The sequence below is a fragment of the Rana temporaria genome, chromosome 1, assembly GCF_905171775.1.
Source record: "Rana temporaria chromosome 1, aRanTem1.1, whole genome shotgun sequence".
NCBI lineage: Eukaryota > Metazoa > Chordata > Amphibia > Anura > Ranidae > Rana > Rana temporaria.
This window is the reverse complement of record NC_053489.1, coordinates 664,532,602-664,554,365: the sequence shown is the minus strand read 5'-3', so window position 1 is coordinate 664,554,365 and position 21,764 is coordinate 664,532,602. Positions and strand designations below refer to the sequence as shown.

At 48.9% G+C, this 21,764-nt stretch overlaps 1 protein-coding gene across 2 annotated transcripts in view; it reads left to right on the top strand.

Moving 5' to 3' along the window:
• The first annotated feature begins 1,662 nt into the window (after positions 1–1,662).
• The window catches only part of SFXN5 (sideroflexin 5), a 354,774-nt gene continuing 334,672 nt past the window's right edge, over positions 1,663–21,764 (top strand). The window contains exon 1 of one of the 2 annotated variants that reach the window (XM_040335557.1): positions 1,663–1,887. In XM_040335557.1, the coding sequence (XP_040191491.1) occupies positions 1,768–1,887 (120 nt within the window). In that variant the 5' untranslated portion in view covers positions 1,663–1,767. The remainder of the gene's footprint in view (positions 1,888–21,764) is intronic. The other variant, XM_040335556.1, reaches the window with a different exon arrangement.

Below are 21,764 nucleotides of genomic sequence, written 5' to 3'. Positions count from 1 at the left end.
GAAAATGCATATATAAGTGCAAGCAGGGACGGACTGACCATTGAGTCACTCGGGCACTGCCCGAGGGCCCCATGCCACTAGGGGGCCCCATCAGGGTTGCCAGGCTCAGTAAAACCAGGGACAGTATGTAAAAATCTGTGGTTTTTTACATCTGTCCCTGATATGTCCGAAACCGACATGCTTTTGATGTGAAAATCCTGAGATTTTAGCTGCCCCGCCTCTGCACTGCCTCCTGGCTTGGTGGCCATCTGTAAGACCGGGGGGCCCCATACTCTTCTATTGCCTGGGGGCCCCATAATCTTCTATTGCCCGGGGGCCCCATAATCTTCTATTGCCCGGGGGCTCCATAATCTTCTATTGCCCGGGGGCCCCATAATCTTCTATTGCCCAGGGGCCCCATAATATTCTATTGCCCAGGGGCCCCATAATATTCTATTGCCCGGGGGCCCCATAATCTTCTATTGCCCAGGGGCCCCATAATCTTCTATTGCCCAGGGGCCCCATAATCTTCTATTGCCCAGGGGCCCCATAATCTTCTATTGCCCGGGGGGCCCCATAATCTTCTATTGCCCGAGGGCCCCATAATCTTCTATTGCCCGGGGGGCCCATAATCTTCTATTGCCCGGGGGCCCCATAATCTTCTATTGCCCGGGGGCTCCATAATCTTCTATTGCCCGGGGGCTCCATAATCTTCTATTGCCCGGGGGCCCCATAATCTTCTATTGCCCGGGGGCCCCATAATCTTCTATTGCCCGGGGGCCCCATAATCTTCTATTGCCCGGGGGCCCCATAATCTTCTATTGCCCGGGGGCCCCATAATCTTCTATTGCCCGGGGGCCCCATAATCTTCTATTGCCCGGGGGCCCCATAATCTTCTATTGCCCGGGGGCCCCATAATCTTCTATTGCCCGGGGGCCCCATAATCTTCTATTGCCCGGGGGCCCCATAATCTTCTATTGTCCGGGGGCCCCATAATCTTCTATTGCCCGGGGGCCCCATAATCTTCTATTGCCCGGGGGCCCCTGAGTGCAGGTGATGGACTTGGAGAGAAAATAAATAAAAACGCCACTGGACAGGAACACTGCAATCACTGAGGTTCTGAGTAATTTTCTAGCAAAAAACATTGTCAGACTAGGCCCGGTATGGAAGGGGTTAAAGTGTATTTTTTTCTGGATAAATGGCTGCGCGGATGTCACGTGACATACAAAAAGGCGGCAGCCACCATTTTATTCTCCAGGGCCTCTGCTTCCATATAATATATGACGTTTGCGGGTTCTAAATAATTTTCTAGCACAAGAATGATGATTAATTATAACATACTATGTGAGAAACCAGAAGACAAGGGGTTAAATCGCTCTGGTTTTATTTTCCATAGTGACAGGGTCGCTTTAAAGACTGGTTGCCCTTGACAACAGCTGCCGCTCAGGTCCCCGGATGTCAGGGGGGAGGGACACCAGGAACAGCGAGCACGTCTGTCCTTCCCTCCCACAATTCTCCGCGTATCCAGTAACGTAAGGGGGCGTCCACCTGCCGGCAGCGAGCCAATCACCCAAAAGAAGAGGCGGGGCGGGGCGTGGCTGGGGTGGCCATTCATTTGTATTGTGGGGGGGCGTGTGCGGGTACACCGCGGCGGCGCAGTCTGAGGCAGTGGGCGTGGTCGGTCACCTAGCAGCGGGCCGTAGTGGAAAGGAGGGAGGAACCTGTCAGACAGCAGCAGAGGAGGGGGCGGGGCCTGTCCGGCTCGGCACAGTAGTAGCGGCTATCAGGATGAGTGCAGGAGGAGCCTCCCCGCCAGGACTACAGCTCCCGGCACCCCCCGCTGCGAGGACGGCCGGGGACATGGCGGACCTGCCCCCGTTCATCCTGGGGAGGCCTCGCTTCGGGCAGGTGAGTGACCTGGGGGGGCGCCGCTCTCACTTCAGGGAGGATTCGGGGGCGCGCCGGTAGTGTGGGGCGCGTGCCTGTGTTGTGCCGGCCGGCTCCGCCCCCGCGCCGTAGTCTTGGCTCCCTCATTGGCTGGGCGAGGTGTCAATCGTGGGCTGGGCGGAACACAGGTGGGCAAAGGACGAGTGGGGATTGGAGGTCTCAGGCTGGTGTGGGCGGGGTTTGCTGAAGGGGGCGTGGAAATTTCATTGACTGCTATAGAGAGGAGATCTGTGTCCTATAGAGGTGTATATACACCATAGAGAGGAGATCTGTATATACACCATAGAGAGGAGGTCTGTTTCCTATAGAGATGTATATACACCCTACAGAGGAGGTCTGTGTCATATAGAGGTGTATATACACCATAGAGAGGAGATCTGTATATACACCATAGAGAGGAGGTCTGTTTCCTATAGAGATGTATATACACCCTACAGAGGAGGTCTGTGTCCTATAGAGGTGTATATACACCATAGAGAGGAGATCTGTGTCCTATAGAGGTGTATATACACCATAGAGAGGAGATCTGTGTCCTATAGAGGTGTATATACACCCTACAGAGGAGGTCTGTGTCCTATAGAGGTGTATATACACCATAGAGAGGAGATCTGTGTCCCATAGAGGTGTATATACACCATAGAGAGGAGATCTGTGTCCTATAGAGGTGTATATACACCCTACAGAGGAGATATGTGCCCAATAGAGGTGTATATACACCCTACAGAGGAGATATGTGTCCTATAGAGGTGTATATACACCATAGAGAGGAGATCTGTGTCCTATAGAGGTGTATATACACCCTACAGAGGAGACCTGTGTCCTATAGAGGTGTATATACACCATAGAGAGGAGATCTGTATATACACCATAGAGAGGAGGTCTGTTTCCTATAGAGATGTATATACACCCTACAGAGGAGGTCTGTGTCCTATAGAGGTGTATATACACCATAGAGAGGAGATCTGTATATACACCATAGAGAGGAGGTCTGTTTCCTATAGAGATGTATATACACCCTACAGAGGAGGTCTGTGTCCTATAGAGGTGTATATACACCATAGAGAGGAGGTCTGTGTCCTATAGAGGTGTATATACACCATAGAGAGGAGATCTGTGTCCCATAGAGGTGTATATACACCATAGAGAGGAGATCTGTGTCCTATAGAGGTGTATATACACCCTACAGAGGAGGTCTGTGTCCTATAGAGGTGTATATACACCACAGAGGAGGTCTGTGTCCTATAGAGGTGTATATACACCATAGAGAGGAGATCTGTGTCCCATAGAGGTGTATATACACCATAGAGAGGAGATCTGTGTCCTATAGAGGTGTATATACACCCTACAGAGGAGGTCTGTGTCCTATAGAGGTGTATATACACCCTACAGAGGAGATATGTGCCCAATAGAGGTGTATATACACCCTACAGAGGAGATATGTGTCCTATAGAGGTGTATATACACCATAGAGAGGAGATCTGTGTCCCATAGAGGTGTATATACACCATAGAGAGGAGATCTGTGTCCTATAGAGGTGTATATACACCCTACAGAGGAGACCTGTGTCCTATAGAGGTATATATACACCATAGAGAGGAGGTCTGTGTCCTATAGAGGTGTATATACACCATAGAGAGGAGACCTGTGTCCCATACAGGTGTATATACACCATAGAGAGGAGGTCTGTGCCCTATAGAGGTGTATACACACCATAGAGAGGAGATCTGTATATAAACCATAGAGAGGAGATCTGTATATACACCATAGAGAGGAGATCTGTGTCCTATAAAGACGTATATACACCATAGAGAGGAGGTCTGTATATACACCATAGAGAGGAGATCTGTGTCCTATAGAGGTGTATATACACCATAGAGAGGAGGTCTGTGTCCTATAGAGGTGTATATACACCATAGAGAGGAGGTCTGTATATACACCATAGAGAGGAGATCTGTATATACACCATAGAGAGGAGATCTGTGTCCTATAGAGGTGTATATACACCATAGAGAGGAGGTCTGTGTCCTATAGAGGTGTATATACACCATAGAGAGGAGGTCTGTGTCCTTTAGAGGTGTATATACACCACAGAGGAGGTCTGTGTCCTATAGAGGTGTATATACACCATAGAGAGGAGATCTGTGTCCTATAGAGGTGTATATACACCATAGAGAGGAGATCTGTGTCCTATAGAGGTGTATATACACCATAGAGAGGAGATCTGTGTCCTATAGAGGTGTATATACACCATAGAGAGGAGGTCTGTGTCCTATAGAGGTGTATATACACCATAGAGAGGAGGTCTGTGTCCTATAGAGGTGTATATACATCATAGAGAGGAGGTCTGTGTCCTATAGAGGTGTATATACACCATAGAGAGGAGGTCTGTGTCCTATAGAGGTGTATATACATCCTACAGAGGAGGTCTGTGTCCCATAGAGGTGTATATACATCCTACAGAGGAGGTCTGTGTCCCATAGAGGTGTATATACACCCTACAGAGGAGGTCTGTGTCCTATAGAGGTGTATATACACCATAGAGAGGAGATCTGTGTCCTATAGAGGTGTATATACACCATAGAGAGGAGATCTGTGTCCTATAGAGGTGTATATACACCATAGAGAGGAGATCTGTGTCCTATAGAGGTGTATATACACCCTACAGAGGAGGTCTGTGTCCTATAGAGGTGTATATACACCATAGAGAGGAGATCTGTGTCCCATAGAGGTGTATATACACCATAGAGAGGAGATCTGTGTCCTATAGAGGTGTATATACACCCTACAGAGGAGATATGTGCCCAATAGAGGTGTATATACACCCTACAGAGGAGATATGTGTCCTATAGAGGTGTATATACACCATAGAGAGGAGATCTGTGTCCTATAGAGGTGTATATACACCCTACAGAGGAGACCTGTGTCCTATAGAGGTGTATATACACCATAGAGAGGAGATCTGTATATACACCATAGAGAGGAGGTCTGTTTCCTATAGAGATGTATATACACCCTACAGAGGAGGTCTGTGTCCTATAGAGGTGTATATACACCATAGAGAGGAGATCTGTATATACACCATAGAGAGGAGGTCTGTTTCCTATAGAGATGTATATACACCCTACAGAGGAGGTCTGTGTCCTATAGAGGTGTATATACACCATAGAGAGGAGGTCTGTGTCCTATAGAGGTGTATATACACCATAGAGAGGAGATCTGTGTCCCATAGAGGTGTATATACACCATAGAGAGGAGATCTGTGTCCTATAGAGGTGTATATACACCCTACAGAGGAGGTCTGTGTCCTATAGAGGTGTATATACACCACAGAGGAGGTCTGTGTCCTATAGAGGTGTATATACACCATAGAGAGGAGATCTGTGTCCTATAGAGGTGTATATACACCATAGAGAGGAGATCTGTGTCCCATAGAGGTGTATATACACCATAGAGAGGAGATCTGTGTCCTATAGAGGTGTATATACACCCTACAGAGGAGGTCTGTGTCCTATAGAGGTGTATATACACCCTACAGAGGAGATATGTGCCCAATAGAGGTGTATATACACCCTACAGAGGAGATATGTGTCCTATAGAGGTGTATATACACCATAGAGAGGAGATCTGTGTCCCATAGAGGTGTATATACACCATAGAGAGGAGATCTGTGTCCTATAGAGGTGTATATACACCCTACAGAGGAGACCTGTGTCCTATAGAGGTATATATACACCATAGAGAGGAGGTCTGTGTCCTATAGAGGTGTATATACACCATAGAGAGGAGACCTGTGTCCCATAGAGGTGTATATACACCATAGAGAGGAGGTCTGTGCCCTATAGAGGTGTATACACACCATAGAGAGGAGATCTGTATATAAACCATAGAGAGGAGATCTGTGTCCTATAAAGACGTATATACACCATAGAGAGGAGGTCTGTATATACACCATAGAGAGGAGATCTGTGTCCTATAGAGGTGTATATACACCATAGAGAGGAGGTCTGTGTCCTATAGAGGTGTATATACACCATAGAGAGGAGGTCTGTATATACACCATAGAGAGGAGATCTGTATATACACCATAGAGAGGAGATCTGTGTCCTATAGAGGTGTATATACACCATAGAGAGGAGGTCTGTGTCCTATAGAGGTGTATATACACCATAGAGAGGAGGTCTGTGTCCTTTAGAGGTGTATATACACCACAGAGGAGGTCTGTGTCCTATAGAGGTGTATATACACCATAGAGAGGAGATCTGTGTCCTATAGAGGTGTATATACACCATAGAGAGGAGATCTGTGTCCTATAGAGGTGTATATACACCATAGAGAGGAGATCTGTGTCCTATAGAGGTGTATATACACCATAGAGAGGAGGTCTGTGTCCTATAGAGGTGTATATACACCATAGAGAGGAGGTCTGTGTCCTATAGAGGTGTATATACATCATAGAGAGGAGGTCTGTGTCCTATAGAGGTGTATATACACCATAGAGAGGAGGTCTGTGTCCTATAGAGGTGTATATACATCCTACAGAGGAGGTCTGTGTCCCATAGAGGTGTATATACATCCTACAGAGGAGGTCTGTGTCCCATAGAGGTGTATATACACCCTACAGAGGAGGTCTGTGTCCTATAGAGGTGTATATACACCCCACAGAGGAGGTCTGTGTCCTATAGAGGTGTATATACACCATAGAGAGGAGATCTGTGTCCTATAGAGGTGTATATACACCATAGAGAGGAGGTCTGTGTCCTATAGAGGTGTATATACACCATAGAGAGGAGGTCTGTGTCCTATAGAGGTGTGTATATACATCCTACAGAGGAGATCTGTGTCCTATAGAGGTGTATATACACCATAGAGAGGAGGTCTGTGTCCTATAGAGGTGTATATACACCATAGAGAGGAGGTCTGTGTCCCATAGAGGTGTATATACACCCTACAGAGGAGGTCTGTGTCATATAGAGGTGTATATACACCCTACAGAGGAGGTCTGTGTCATATAGAGGTGTATATAATCCTACAGAGGAGATCTGTGTCCTATAGAGGTGTGTATATACACCCCACAGAGGAGATCTGTGTCCTATAGAGGTGTATATACATCCTACAGAGGAGGTCTGTGTCCCATAGAGGTGTATATACACCCCACAGAGGAGGTCTGTGTCCCATAGAGGTGTATATAATCCTACAGAGGAGATCTGTGTCCTATAGAGGTGTGTGTATATACACCCCACAGAGGAGATCTGTGTCCTATAGAGGTGTATTCATAGTATATAGCTGGTATGTGTCCTGTGGAGTGGACAGACAGTCAGGAGTAACGGCGGCATGGAGTAGATTCCACCAAGAGATAGTAGAAGGCAGTAAAGAGACCCAGTCCACCACTGGTAGGGTTGATCCTTTGAGTCTCGCTCTTCAAAGTACATGGAATTGTTGGGCCCATGACTGAAGGTGTGGGAGATCTTTCTGGCAATTTCCACCAAGAGATCGTAGAATCCAGTAGGAGGCCCAATCCACCATTCTGGAAATCTCTCTTCTGGGGGGGTTGATCCTCTGAGTCTCGCTCTTCGTAGTACACGGGACTGTTGGCCTCATGACTGAAGGTGTGGGAGATCTTTTCTTTCCACCAAGAGATGGTAGAAGCCAGTAGGAGACCCAATCCACCACTGGTAGGGTTGATCCTTTGAGTCTCACTCTTCGTAGTACACGGGATTGTTGGGCTCATGACTGAAGGTGTGGGAGATCTTTCTGGCAGTTTCCACCAAGAGATGGTAGAAGCCAGTAGGAGACCCAATCCACCATTCTGGAAATCTCACTTCTGGGGGGGAGGGGGTTGATCCTTTGAGTCTCACTCTTCGTAGTACATGGGATTGTTGGGCTCATGACTGAAGGTGTGGGAGATCTTTCTGGCAGTTTCCACCAAGAGATAGTAGGAGACCCAATCCACCATTCTGGAAATCTCTCTTCTGGGGGGGGTTGATCCTTTGAGTCTCACTCTTCGTAGTACACAGGATTGTTGGCCTCATGACTGAAGGTGTGAGAGATCTTTTCTTTCCACCAAGAGATCGTAGAAGCCAGTAGGAGACCCAATCCACCATTCTGGAAATCTCTCTTCTGGGGGGGTTGATCCTTTGAGTCTCGCTCCGCGTAGTACACAGGATTGTTGGCCTCATGACTGAAGGTGTGGGAGATCTCGGCGTTTCCTCTGGCTACCATTCTGTGTCTTCAGACACTTTTGGCCTCCAAGGCCTTCGGATCGTCTTCTGACGGTTTCTCCGCCCCGGTTGTCCTCTGTACAGCGTAGACTTTATAGAAGGCTATAAAATGGCGGTTTGTGGAGCCATAAAGCAGTAAATTGTGTTACTAATTAGCTGTGCTTCAATGCAGCGTCTCTGTGGATAGTGAACAGGTTTAGAGTGAACATGTCCTGACCTATAACACAAACTGGCACCACTATCTTCTTCAGCAGGGGGGGTCAAACTTTATTTAATCGCAGGCCATGTCAGCATTCTGGTTGCCCTCAAAAAGACAGTTCTATCTCTAAGACTAGATGCCCAGAGCACCTCCACCTAGGGTGCCCACGTGTCCTGGATTGCCGGGACTGTCCCCTGCAATTGACATATCTGTCCCGGGCACCTTTATTCCGGGACAATAGAGTGTCCCGGAATGAAATAGAGGACACAGCCATCCCCTACTAACTAGTAACTACATTTCCGGAACTGGTTGCTAGGGCCGGCGTTGGCTGGCGACAATTTACTCTCAGACAGTGAGGCCGGGAGCGAGGCCTGCGCCTACTGCAGCACGGCTGTCCCCACCCACCACGGCACCTCCTCCTTCTCTGGCACCCAGCGGCAAGCAGCAGGGACTGGTGTGATCTTCACTCTCCAGATAGTGACGCCACTCCTTTCCTTCAATGCATGTGGCTCATGCAGAGGTAGTGACTGTGGCACTGCATCTGGTGGCAGGCTATGGGTGGCAAGTGCCACATTAACCTGACAAATAACCCGCCGCCAAATTCCCCATCAACCCAGAGACTACATTTCCCCCCCGCCCCCCCCCCTCATTTTTGGGGGGGGGGGGTGAGAGAGTGGGTGTGTCCCTGAATGGCAGTTTGGAAAAAGTTTCCACCATTATAAGTCAAGTCTGGCACATCACAGGGCACCCCACTTACCTTGGGCTGTGACTGGAAAGAAGCTGGGGGAGCTGGGAAGCAGAAAGTGCATGGTCTGGAGGAGGACCAGAGAAGTGCTGGGGTGAGCTCAATGGTGGCACCAGGGGAGGCAGAGATGAGGGGATGCTGAGGCTGCATAGAGTTGTAGGATCTGGTGGAGGAGTTCTCTCCTCCTCGCAAGTGAGATGCTTGGGTGGAGGGGGGGGGGGATGCATAGACGAGCATCTCTATGGCCGCTTAGAAAAGTGGCTGGGGGTGAAGCTGGGAAGAAGAAAGTACAGAGACTGGAGGAGGACCATAGGAGGGCTGGAGTCAGCTGAAGGGTGGGACCAGGGGAAGCAGAGATGAGGGGATGCCGAGGCTGCATAGAGAGTCGCAGGATCTGGTGGAGGAGTTCTCTTGTCCTCCTCTGTGGTGCCTACTGCTGAGATGGGGGGTGCATAGAAAAGTGGTTGGGGGTGGAGCTGGGAAGCAGTAAGTACAGAGACTGGAGGAGGAACAGAGGAGGGCTGGAGTTAGCTGCCGTAGTCTGCTGAATGCTGAGACCAGGGGAATCAGATATGAGGGGGTGCTGCTTGCTCTGGGGGCACCCAAGCCGTGCCACAGCTCTGTGTATCCATTCAGCTCCGCTTTGGCACCACCCCTCTCTCTCCTGATTGGCTAACTGAGTTTGATAGCAGAACCATTAAACTATTTGCGAAGTTACAGCTGCATTCACGAGTGGGGACGTGTACCGCGCATGCGCCGGATCCCCGTTCATTCCGGCAAGCAGAGCCTCTGCCGGAAAAATTCTGTGTCTATGTCGGGGGGTGCGTCATTTCCTGTTGTAGACGTCAGCCCCGACATCCCGCGATACTTGCTTTGAATTTTCCCCCCAGAGGATCCTGGACTCCCTACGTCACAGGGTGGAGGGTTTTCTCCTGTATTGGAGCAAGCTGTGATTTGCTATGCTTCGTTTCCAACTTTCCGTAGTAACCGAAAAACGAAGAAGAGGCTTGGACATATTGCTATTAGTGCGCATGCGCGGTATTACCGAGAGGAGTATGTACTGCGGGCGGAAATGCATATACATACAGACACGGAAGACCACAGTGGAGATGGGGCCGGCTAATATGCAGAGAAACTTTTACAAGATAAAGAATATTTGCAGTAAGAACGAAATGTTCTATATATTCAAAGTAACCATTTGAATCGTAATTACTATTTATTTAATAATATTGTGAAAATCGTTTTTATGTGGGAGGGTTTACTACCTCTTTAAGTCTGACCACAGATTTTCTATTGGATTGAGGTCTGGGCTTTGACTAGGCTATTCCAACACATTTACATGTTTCCCCTTAAACCACCCAAGTGTTGCTTTAGCAGTGTGTTTGGGGTCATTGTCCTGCTGGAAGATGAACCTCCGTCCGAGCCTCAAATCACACACAGAGTGCTACAGGTTTTGTTCAAGAATATCCCTGTATTTAGCACCATCCATCTTTCCCTCAACTCTGACCAGTTTCCCAGTCCCGACTGCTGAAAAACATCACCACAGCATGATGCTGCCACCGCCATGTTTCACAGTGGGGATGGTTTTCTTTGGGTGATGTGATGTGTTGGGTTTGCGCCAGACAGCGTTTTCTTTGATGGCCAAAAAGTCATATTTTAGTCTCATCAGACCAGAGCACCTTCCTCCATACATTTTGGGAGTCTCCCACATGCCTTTTCACAAACTCAAAACGTGGCATTTTGTTTTTTGGTGAAAGTAATGGCTTTCTTCTGGCCTCTCTGCCATAAAGCCCAACTCTATGGAGCGTACGGCTTATTGTCGTCCTATGTACAGATACTCCAGTCTCTGCTGTGGAACTCTGCAGCTCCTCCAGGGTTACCTTAGGTCTCTGTGCTTCTCTCTAATTAATGCCCTCCTTGCCCGCTCCGTGAGTTTTGGTGTGTGGCCGTCTCTTGGCAGGTTGGCTGTTGTGCCGTGTTCTTTCCATTTGGTGATGATAGATTTGATGGCGCTCCTAGGGATCATCAAAGATTGGATATTTTTTTTATAACCTAACCCCGACTTGTCCTTCTCAACAACATTGTCCCTTCCTTGTTTGGAGAGTTCCTTGGTCTTCATGACAGTGTTTGGTTAGTGGTGCCTCTTGCTTTGGTGTTGCAACCTCTGCGGCCTTTCAGAAAGGTGTGTTTTTTTTTTCTCTCTGAAAAATAGTTTTATGTACTGTATTTATCGGGGTATTGCGCGCTCCGGCATATAGCGCGCACCCCTAAAGTGGACCCGCATTCCTGTAAAAAAAACATTTTAGTACTTACAGTTTTGGTGTCTTGCGCGGCGTCCATCGTCGGGTCCGGCGTCCGTCTGCGGCTTCGGTGATGTCCTCCTTGTCGGGTCCGGCGTCCTTCTGCGGTGTCCTCCCCGCTCGCTTCCCGCGCCAAGTTTGAATCTCTGCGCCGGCATATACCGAGCGCAGTACACTCGTGTATAGTCGGGCAGGCTCGGCTACCTCTCGCGGTCATGTCCTGTGCGTCCAGGACGTGACCGCGAGAGGAGCCTGCCTGACTATACACGAGTGTACTGCACTCGGTATATGCCGGCGCAGTAGTTCAAACTCGGCGCGGGTATCGGTGTATATCGCACACCCACCATTTTGCCCTGAGTTTCAGGGCAAAAAAGTGCGCGGTATACGCCGATAAATACGGTATATATTTTACTTCACCAACTTAGTCTATTGTGTTCTGATCCATCACATATAATTCAGATTAAAAAAACACTGAACTAAAGGCCGTAATGTAACAAAATGGGTAAAAAGCCAAGGGGGGTGAATACTTTTACAAGGCACTGTATTTGGAGAAAAAAATGGTGATGTAGCTCAGGGCAGAGTTGTGAATGGCTTTATATGTTAGCATTTTGAATGTAATACTCTGGGCAATGGTAAGCCAATGGAGGGCTGGGCGGAGGGGATTAGCAGACACTGAGCGGTTGGTAAGGTAGATGAGTCTGGCGGCAACATTCATGGTGGACTGAAGAGGGGAGAGCCTATGGAGAGATAACAAGGGAGTGACTGAGCATCTTGGTGGCCTTTATTAGTTAAATCAGGGGTTGACAAATTTGCTTGGAATCTAGGAGCCAGCTAAAAAAGTTAGGAGCCAGAAAACGCACCCCGTCCCGACGAGCTTGCGCGCAGAAGCGAACACATACGTGAGCAGTGACCTCATATGTAAACGGTGTTCAAACCACACATGTGAGGTATCGCCGCGATTGGTAGAGCGAGAGCAATAATTCTAGCCCTAGTCCTCCTCTGTAACTCAAAACATGCAACCTGTAGATTTTTTAAACGTCGCCTATGAAGATTTTAAAGGGTAAAAGTTTGTCGGCATTCCACGAGCGGATGCAATTTTGAATTATGACATGTTGGGTATGAATTTACTCGGCGTAACATTATCTTTCATAATATAAAAAAAATGGGGATAACTTTACTGTTGTCTTATTTTTTTAATAAAAAAAGTGTAATTTTTTCCCAAAAAAGTGCGCTTGTAAGACCGCTGCGCAAATACGGCTTGACAAAGTATTGCAACGATCGCCGTTTTATTCTCTAGGGTGTTAGGATAAAAAATATATATAATGTTTGGGGGTTCTAATTAGAGGGAAGAAGATGGCAGTGAAAATAGTGAAAAATAGTGAAAAATGACATTAGAATTGCTGTTTAACTTGTAATGCTTAACTTGTAATACCAACAGCCGCCACCAGATGGCGCCAGCTCACACAAGGAAGAGCTGGGGACTTCACAAAGCCGCGGCCTCAATTACTGGACATCACGGGCCCCCCGCGATCGAGCGGCGGGGGAGGTGGGGGCCTAGTCCGCCGCGATCCTGGGGAAAAGACGCTTCGCGGACTAGGCCGAAGCCGCGGCCTCACCTAAAACATCCTGCCCGCAGCGATCCTGGGAAAAGGCCGCGGGCAGGATGTTTTATGCGAGGCCGCGGCTTCGGCATAGTCAGTGCCAGTCCTATGGAACAACATTTTTTATTTCTTTTTTTTGCCCACCTTCCAAGCCAAGTCGCCAGGATGCTATTTCTAGTCGCCATGGCGACCGGGATTTGTCGAGCCCTGAGTTAAAAAGGGTAAAATATTAGAGATGTTACGGAGGTGAAGACTTTTGACAATGATTGGATTTGGGGCTGAAAGGACCAGGATTACACCTAGCACTCTGGTGTGAGGGGAGACCTCATTGTTGTCTTATTGATCTTGATGGAAATATCAGGGGGAAGCCCGAGCACGGGGGGAATATTTCAAACTCTGTTTTGGAAAGATTTATTTTTGAAGAAGTGGTGCGACCTCCATACTGATATGTCGGCATTCCCCAATATATTGGGTTTGGCCCCCACAGAGCCCTGATCTCAACATTATGGAGTCTGTCTGGGATTACATGTAGAGACAGAAGGATCTGAGGCAGACTTCATCCACAGAAGATCGGTACCTAGTTCTCCAAGATGTTTGGAGCAACCTACCTGCCGAGGTCCTTCACAAGCTAGTCTACCTAGAACAGGGGTCTCCAAACATTCTAAACAAAGGGCCGGTTTATTGTCCTTCAGACTCTTGGAGGGCCGGACTTTGGCCTGCAGGGGTGGAAATTTTCTTGGCATCAGTGGGAGTAAACATCTGGTATTAGGGGGAGGAATAGTGCCCCATCGTTGGTTTCATTGGTTTCATAGGGAGGAATAGTGCCCCTTTAGTGGTGTCAGTGGGAGAAATGGTGCTCCACTGTCGGTGTCAGATGGCAGAATAGTGTCTCGTATCAGTGGTAGGGATAGTGCCTCAAGGGCCGGATAAAGGCAAGCTAAAGGCCGCATCCGGCCCTCGGGCCGCAGTTTGGAGACCACTGACCTAGAAGAAGGCAAAGGGTGGTCACACCAAATATTGATTTGTTTTGGGTTTCTCTGCTATTTCATTTATGTTCCATTTTGTTAATTGATAAAAAGAAATTAACACTTCTATTTCTCAAAGCATTCTTCATTTACAGCAAGTTTTCACACCTGCCTAAAACCTTTGCACAGTACTGTATATTATGACACTCAACATAAAAGAAATGCATCCGCATACTGAAGACTATCCTCACCGTTGATGAATGCTAGGGTGCCCACGTGTCCTGGATTGCCTGGGACTGTCCCGCAATTGACATGTCTGTCCCGGGTCCCGGGCACCTTCATTCCGGGACAATACAATGTCCCGCAATGAAATGGAGGACACAGCCACCCTCTACTAACTACATTTCCGGAACAGGTTGCTAGGGCCGGCGCTGCCTGGCATCTTGCAACCAGTGACACTTTACTCTGACAGTGAGGCCGGGAGCGAGGCCTGCGCCTAGTGCAGCACGGCTGTCCCCGCCCACCTCAGCACCTCCTTCTCTGGCACCCAGCGGCAAGCGGCAGGGACTGGTGTGATCTTCACTCTCCAGATAGTGACGCCACTCCTTTCCTTCTACGCACGTGGCTCATGCAGAGGGAGTGACAGCGGCACTGCATCTGGTGGCAAGTGGCACATTCACCTGACAAATAACCCGCCGCCAAATTCCCCATCAACCCTGAGACTACATTTCCCCTCGTCTTTTTTTGGGGGGGGGAAGGTGAGAGAGGGGGTGTGTCCCTGAATAGCAGTTGTGGTCACACTAATGAACGCCTATTCTTGTGATCACTGTTACATGTGATCGGGATGTGTATCCTGCTCCCCAGAACACCATAGATCGGTATGTGTGGCACATGGGTGGTAAGGTCCACCTGCCCTGCTGTTGTACAGATGCGTTAGGCGGTTGGCAAGAGGTTAACCTGAGAGATTGCTACCATAAAATTCTGTAGTACCGTAATTTATACAGCTTGAGAATTTATTGTCCCATGGCAGCAAATTGTCCAAAACACCTGAGGCTTCAGAGCTGGTCCAGTCCATGAGGTTTCCTCCACCATCTTTTCAAGGTTGGGATGAAGTTTTGGTGGCAGTCCACTAAACACTTTGGGGTAAATCCACGAAATTCCCGCGTCGTATCTTTGTTTTGAATCCTCAAAACAAGATACGACGGCATCTCGGCTAGATCCGACAGGCGTACGTCTTCGTACGCCGTCGGATCTAAGATGCAATTTTTCAGCGGCCGCTAGGTTGCGTTCCCGTCGTAATCCGCGTTGAGTATGCAAATGAGCTATTTACGGCGATCCACGAACGTATGTCGGCCCGTCGCTTTTTTTTCCGTCGTTTGCATTCGACTTTTTCCGGCGTATAGTTAAAGCTGCTATACTGAGGCGTACTCAATGTTAAGTATGGCCGTCCTTCCCGCGTACAATTTTGAATTTTTTACGTCGTTTGCGTAAGTCGTTCGCGAATAGGAATTTGCGTAGGATGACGTCACCGTCGTAAGCATTGGCGGGTTCCGGTTTAATTTTGAGCATGCGCAATGGGATACCCCCAGTGACGGTGCATGCGCAGTTCCAAAAAAACGTCGTTTACGTCGGGTCACGACGTATTGACATAAAACACGCCCCCATTAGATCCTTTTGAATTCCACGCCCTTACGCCGCGAGAGATACACTACGCCGCCGTAACTTGCTGCGCAAATTCGTTGAGGATTCAAACAAAAGCAAAGTAAGTTACAGCGGCGTAGCGTATCTTACATACGCTGCGCCCGGCGCAGATGTATGTGGATCTGCCCCTTTCTTTTCTTAGTGCTGTGTGTTTCCCCCAATAATATTGACTTGTAAGCCTCATACACACGATTGAACTTCCCTCGGACTTTTCCGTGGATTTTGGTCCGAAGGGCGTTGGCCGTCAACTTGTTCTGCATACACACGTTCGGATTGTCGGATAAAACGCATCCGTCGGATCGTTGGTGTTGGAAAGTCTGATCGTGTGTATGGGCCTTTAGGGCCAGATTCATAAAAGAGATACGACGGCGTATCTCCTGATACGCCGTCGTATCTCTGAGATACGCTTGTCGTATCTATGCGCCTGATTCATAGAATCAGGTTACGCATAGATAGCCCTAAGATCCGACAGGTGTAAGTGACTTACACCGTCGGATCTTAGGCTGCAATTCTAGGCCGGCCGCTAGGTGGCGATTCCATTGCGGTTGGCGTAGAATATGCAAATGACTAGTTACGCCGATTCACGAACGTACGCTTTGCCCGTCGCTGTAAATTTACGTTGTTTCCGTAGAGATACGTGGCGTAAAACTAAACCTGCCCTCTAGGTGGTCTAGCCAATGTTAAGTATGGCCGTCGTTCCTGCGTCGAAATTTGAAATTTCATGTCGTTTGCGTAAGTCGTCCGTGAATGGCGCTGGACGCCATTTACGTTAACGTCGAAACCAATTACATCTTTGCGACGTCATTTAGCGCAATGCACGTCGGGAAATTTTAGGGACGGAGCATGCGCAGTACGTTTTGGCGCGGGAACGCACCTAATTTAAATGGCCCATTTGAATTAGGTGGGCTTGCGCCGGACGGATTTACGCTACGCCTCCGCAAATTTACAGGCAAATGCTTTGTGAATCAGGCACTTGCGCTGAAAACTTGCGGCGGTGTAACGTAAATGTAATACGTTACGCCGCCGCAGTGTAGGGCGATTCTACCTGAATCTGGCCCTTAGACCCCATTCACACCTAGGCGTTTTTACGCCTGTAGCGCTACGCCTCTGCCGCCAGAGGGCTGGAAATACATGTCCCTCTATGGAGATGGTTCACATCTCCACGCCGAACGCCGGACGCCTGTCGCCTGCGGCGTGAAAAAAGGTCCCGGACCTTTTTTTCAGGCGTCTTCGAGCGTTCGGCTAGGAGATGGCAATCATCTCCATAGAGGGGGTCATCTTGGGACACATCTAGGCGGACAATACCCGCGTTTTGTCGCCGCAAATCGCGGTACAAAACGCCGCTATTTTTACCGCGATTTGCGGCGACAAAACGCCGCGATTTCGTCCGTCTAGATGTGAATGCAGCCTCAGTGTCTACAGGAACGGACTGACAACTTATGGGGCCCCCGGGCAATAGATTATGGAGCCACACAGTACACACACACACACACACACATACACACACACACACACACACACACACACACACAATACACACACTGAAAGGGTACTGGAGAGGCGGGGCAACTATAATCTTGGATTTTTTTTTTTTAAAACACAGATTTTTATACACTGTCCCTGGTTTTACTGAGGCTGGCAACCCTGATGGGGCCCTTCTAATGACATGGGGCCCTTCTAATGACATGGGGCCCTCTAATGGCATTGGGCCCTCTAATGACATGGGGCCCTCGGGCAGTACCCAAATGGTCAGTCTGCCCCTGAGTGTCTACCAGATGAGTCCCAGAAACTCTATTGCACATCCAGATTGTCCTGTCCAAACTTTAAACATGTCTTTCTATTGGGTCCTCATTGGCCAATAGAAAAGCACATGTAGCTTTTTAGGATACGAAGTGTAAAGTCTATCTGGGTTGGGGACTAAACATACTCTGCAATAAAGATGGCGCCTTGTTCCAGCCCCAATCTACGCACGTTGGGTTCACCATTCGATGATCGGTCTCCTTTAATGTAGACCATATCCGGCGTCGCACCAGCAGTGAAGGGGTGTATGAGCAGTTGTCGTGTTTGGATCCCATTAGGTATTCTCCGATCCTAAACATGCTGATCATGTAGCAGTGTTGTATCAGGAGGTAGACCAAATCCCTCCAACAATCGCTCGATTGTATTAAATAAACGCGAACTTTCCTTATGACGGCGAGAAATCTTTCCAAAGTCTGCCGCTCATCCAGGAAAGACTCCTTCTCGTTCTGACCAAGAGCCCAGCGCGGCGCGCTCGCTGCCAACATGCTAATTTGTTAATTGCTGAACTCAGCTGCTACCCAGCCAGCCAGGCAGAATCCCCAGGATGTATTTATAGGCCTGGCGTGTGGGGGCTGGGAAGACAGTCTGCCGTATCGGTGACCATCAAACAACGCTTCAACAGGCATCCCGCCTCGTTCTAAATCCTGATGATCTGTCTGTCTATTGCGTTATCTGTCCATCAAATTCTATATCGTTACTGTGCTGTGTGTGCGACTCGCAATTCCACGTTCTGCTAGAAACACATTGGGCTGGATTCAGGTAGAATTGCGCTATTTTTACGGAGGCGCAGGGCAACGATTTTGCCCTGCGCCCCCGCAAAATTACTGCGCTGCCCTTGATTCACGGAGCAGTAGCTCCGTAAATTGCGTGGGCGCGCCGGAAAAATGCCCGGCGTAAGCGCGCGCAATTTAAATGATCCCGTAGGGGGCGGGAATCATTTAAATTAGGCGCGTTCCCGCGCCGAGCGTAGAGCGCATGCTCCGTCGGGAAACTTTCCCGACATGCATTGCGGCAAATGACGTCGCAAGGACGTCATTTGCTTCAAAGTGAACATCTTTGCGGCGGCGTAGCGTATCGTATTTACACTACGCCGCCGTAAGTTAGCTAGGCAAGTACTGTATTCACAAAGTACTTGCCTGCTAAGTTACGGCGGCGTAGCGTGAATAGGCCGGCGTAAGCGCACCGAATTCAAATGAGGATGTGGGGGGCGTGTTTTATGTAGATTAACTGTGACCCGACGTGATTGGGCTTTTTATTACGAACGGCACATGCGCCGTCCGTGTACATTTCCCAGTGTGCATTGCGGCAAAGTACGCCGCAAGGACGTATTGGTTTCGACGTGGACGTAAATTACGTCCAGCCCTATTCATGGACGACTTACGCAAACGACGTTAAATTTTCAAATTTCGACGCGGGAACGACGGCCATACTTAATATTGGCTACGCCACCTAGGGGGCATGTTTATCTTTAGGCGGCATATCTCTTACGGAAACGGCGTATCTTTACTGCGACGGACGGACGTACGTTCGTGAATCGGCGTATCTATGCATTTACATATTCTACGCCGAACGCAATGGAAGCGCCACCTAGCGGCCAGCCTAAATATTGCACCCTAAGATAGGACGGCGCAAGCCGTCGTATCTTAGATAGGTTTAAGTGTATCTCAGTTTGAGAATACACTTAAACTTAGGACGGCGCAGATTCCGAGTTCGGTCGGCGTATCTACTGAAACGCCGGCGTAACTCTCTGTGAATCCACCTATAAGACTGGGATTCCATTCAAGTTTTATGTTTGTGTAAAGGCAGGCGTCCCAATACTTTTGGTAAGATAGTGTATGTAGAAAGGATGACTACATCTGCTTATATATATATGGGCGTTTTGCTGAGGAAATATGTGTACAAGCTGGCGTATAGCATGATGTCAGATCTGGAAGATGGAGGAGCGGCACACGGGGAGAGAGCGAGGGGGAGACATATTGTGCGCTCTTTTTGACAGACACTGCAGCTGATGCTCAGAGCGTTTGGCAGGACACGGGGGCCACGCTACCAGGAGGTAACACTCGCCTAAAGATCGTCCCTGATAGGCAAGCTGATCCTGCAGATTTTTACCGGCTCGCGGAAAAGTCCAAACCAAGTGCGTTTTCAGCAAGCGCGCATTATAAGGGTTTATATCAAAGCAAATTATTAATGTGACTTTCAGCATTTTATTTTATTTTTATTTTCAACCTTTGCTGGACCATATTTACTTTCTTGTTGTATTCAGATTTGTATTTTCTCAGTTGGTATCTTTTTATTTAAAATTTAAGAGGCCTATTGGACACGTGGGCTTCATTGTTCTGCCCCCCGCCTTTAACGTGGATCTCTTGGCAGATAATAAAGGGATGCCGTCACTTTATCTATTCAGGGCAAAGTAACACTGTCTGCCCATAGTCCCATCTCCGGGAATGTGTACTTACCTAGCCAGACTTCTTCTCCATGGTCCACTACCCCATCCCCAGACGTGTACTTACCTAGCCAGACGTCTTCCCCATGGTCCACTGCCCCATCCACAGACGTGTACTTACCTAGCCAGACTTCTTCACCACTTCCCCATGGTCCACTGCCCCATCCCCAGACACGTGTACTTACCTAGCCAGACTTCTCCATGGTCCACTGCCCCATCCCCAGATGTGTACTTACCTAGCCAGACTTCTTCCCCATGGTCCACTGCCCCATCCCCAGACATGTGTACTTACCTAGCCAGACTTCTTCACCACTTCCCCATGGTTCACTGCCCCATCCCCAGACATGTGTACTTACCTAGCCAGACTTGCTTACTCCTTCCCCATGATCCACTGCCTCATCCCCAGACATGTGTAATTACCCATCAGACTTGCTTACTCCTTCCCCATGATCCACTGCCCTATCACCAGGAATGTGTGATTACCCAGCAAGACTTCCTTACTCCTTCCCTATGGTCCACTGCCTTATCCCCAGCAAGACTTCCTTACCCCTTCCCCATGGTCCACTGCCTCATCCCCAGGAATGTGTGATTACCCAGCAAGGCTTCCTTACTCCTTCCCTATGGTCCACTGCCTCATCCCCAGACATGTGTACTTACCCAACAAGACTTCCTTACTCCTTTTGCGTGGTCCACTGCCTCATCCTCTGGAATGTGTGCTTACCCAGCAAGACTTCCTTACTCCTTCCCCATGGTCCACTGCCTTACCCCCAGGAATGTGTACTTACCCAGCAAGACTTCCTTACTCCTTCCCCGTGGTCCACTGCCTTACCCCCAGGAATATATACTTACCCAGCAAGACTTCTTTACCAATTCCCCATGGTCCACTGCCCCATCCCCAGGAATGTGTACTTACCCAGCAAGACTTCCTTTAACACTTCCCCATGGTCCACTTCCTCATCCCCAGGAATGTGTACTTGCCCAGCAAGACTTCCTTACTCCTTCCCTATGGTCCACTGCCCCATCCCCAGCAAGACTTCCTACTCCTTCCCCATGGTCCACTGCCCCATCCCCAGGAATGTGTGCTTACCCAGCAAGACTTCCTTACTCCTTCCCTATGGTCCACTGCCTTATCCCAACAAGACTTCCTTACTCCTTCCCCATAGTCCACTGCCTCATCCCCAGACATGTGTACTTGCCCAACAAGACTTCCTTACTCCTTCCGCGTGGTCCACTGCCTCATCCTCGGGAATGTGTGCTTACCCAGCAAGACTTCCTTACTCCTTCCCTATGGTCCACTGCCTTATCCCCAGCAAGACTTCCTTACTCCTTCCCCATGGTCCACTGCCTCATCCCCAGACATGTGTCTTTGCCCAACAAGACTTCCTTACTCCTTCCCCATAGTCCACTGCCTCATCCCCAGACATGTGTACTTACCCAACAAGACTTCCTTACTCCTTTTGCGTGGTCCACTGCCTCATCCTCTGGAATGTGTGCTTACCCAGCAAGACTTCCTTACTCCTTCCCCATGGTCCACTGCCTTACCCCCAGGAATGTGTACTTACCCAGCAAGACTTCCTTACTCCTTCCCCGTGGTCCACTGCCTTACCCCCAGGAATATATACTTACCCAGCAAGACTTCTTTACCAATTCCCCATGGTCCACTGCCCCATCCCCAGGAATGTGTACTTACCCAGCAAGACTTCCTTTACCACTTCCCCATGGTCCTCTTCCTCATCCCCAGGAATGTGTACTTGCCCAGCAAGACTTCCTTACTCCTTCCCTATGGTCCACTGCCTTATCACCAGCAAGACTTCCTACTCCTTCCCCATGGTCCACTGCCCCATCCCCAGAAATGTGTGCTTACCC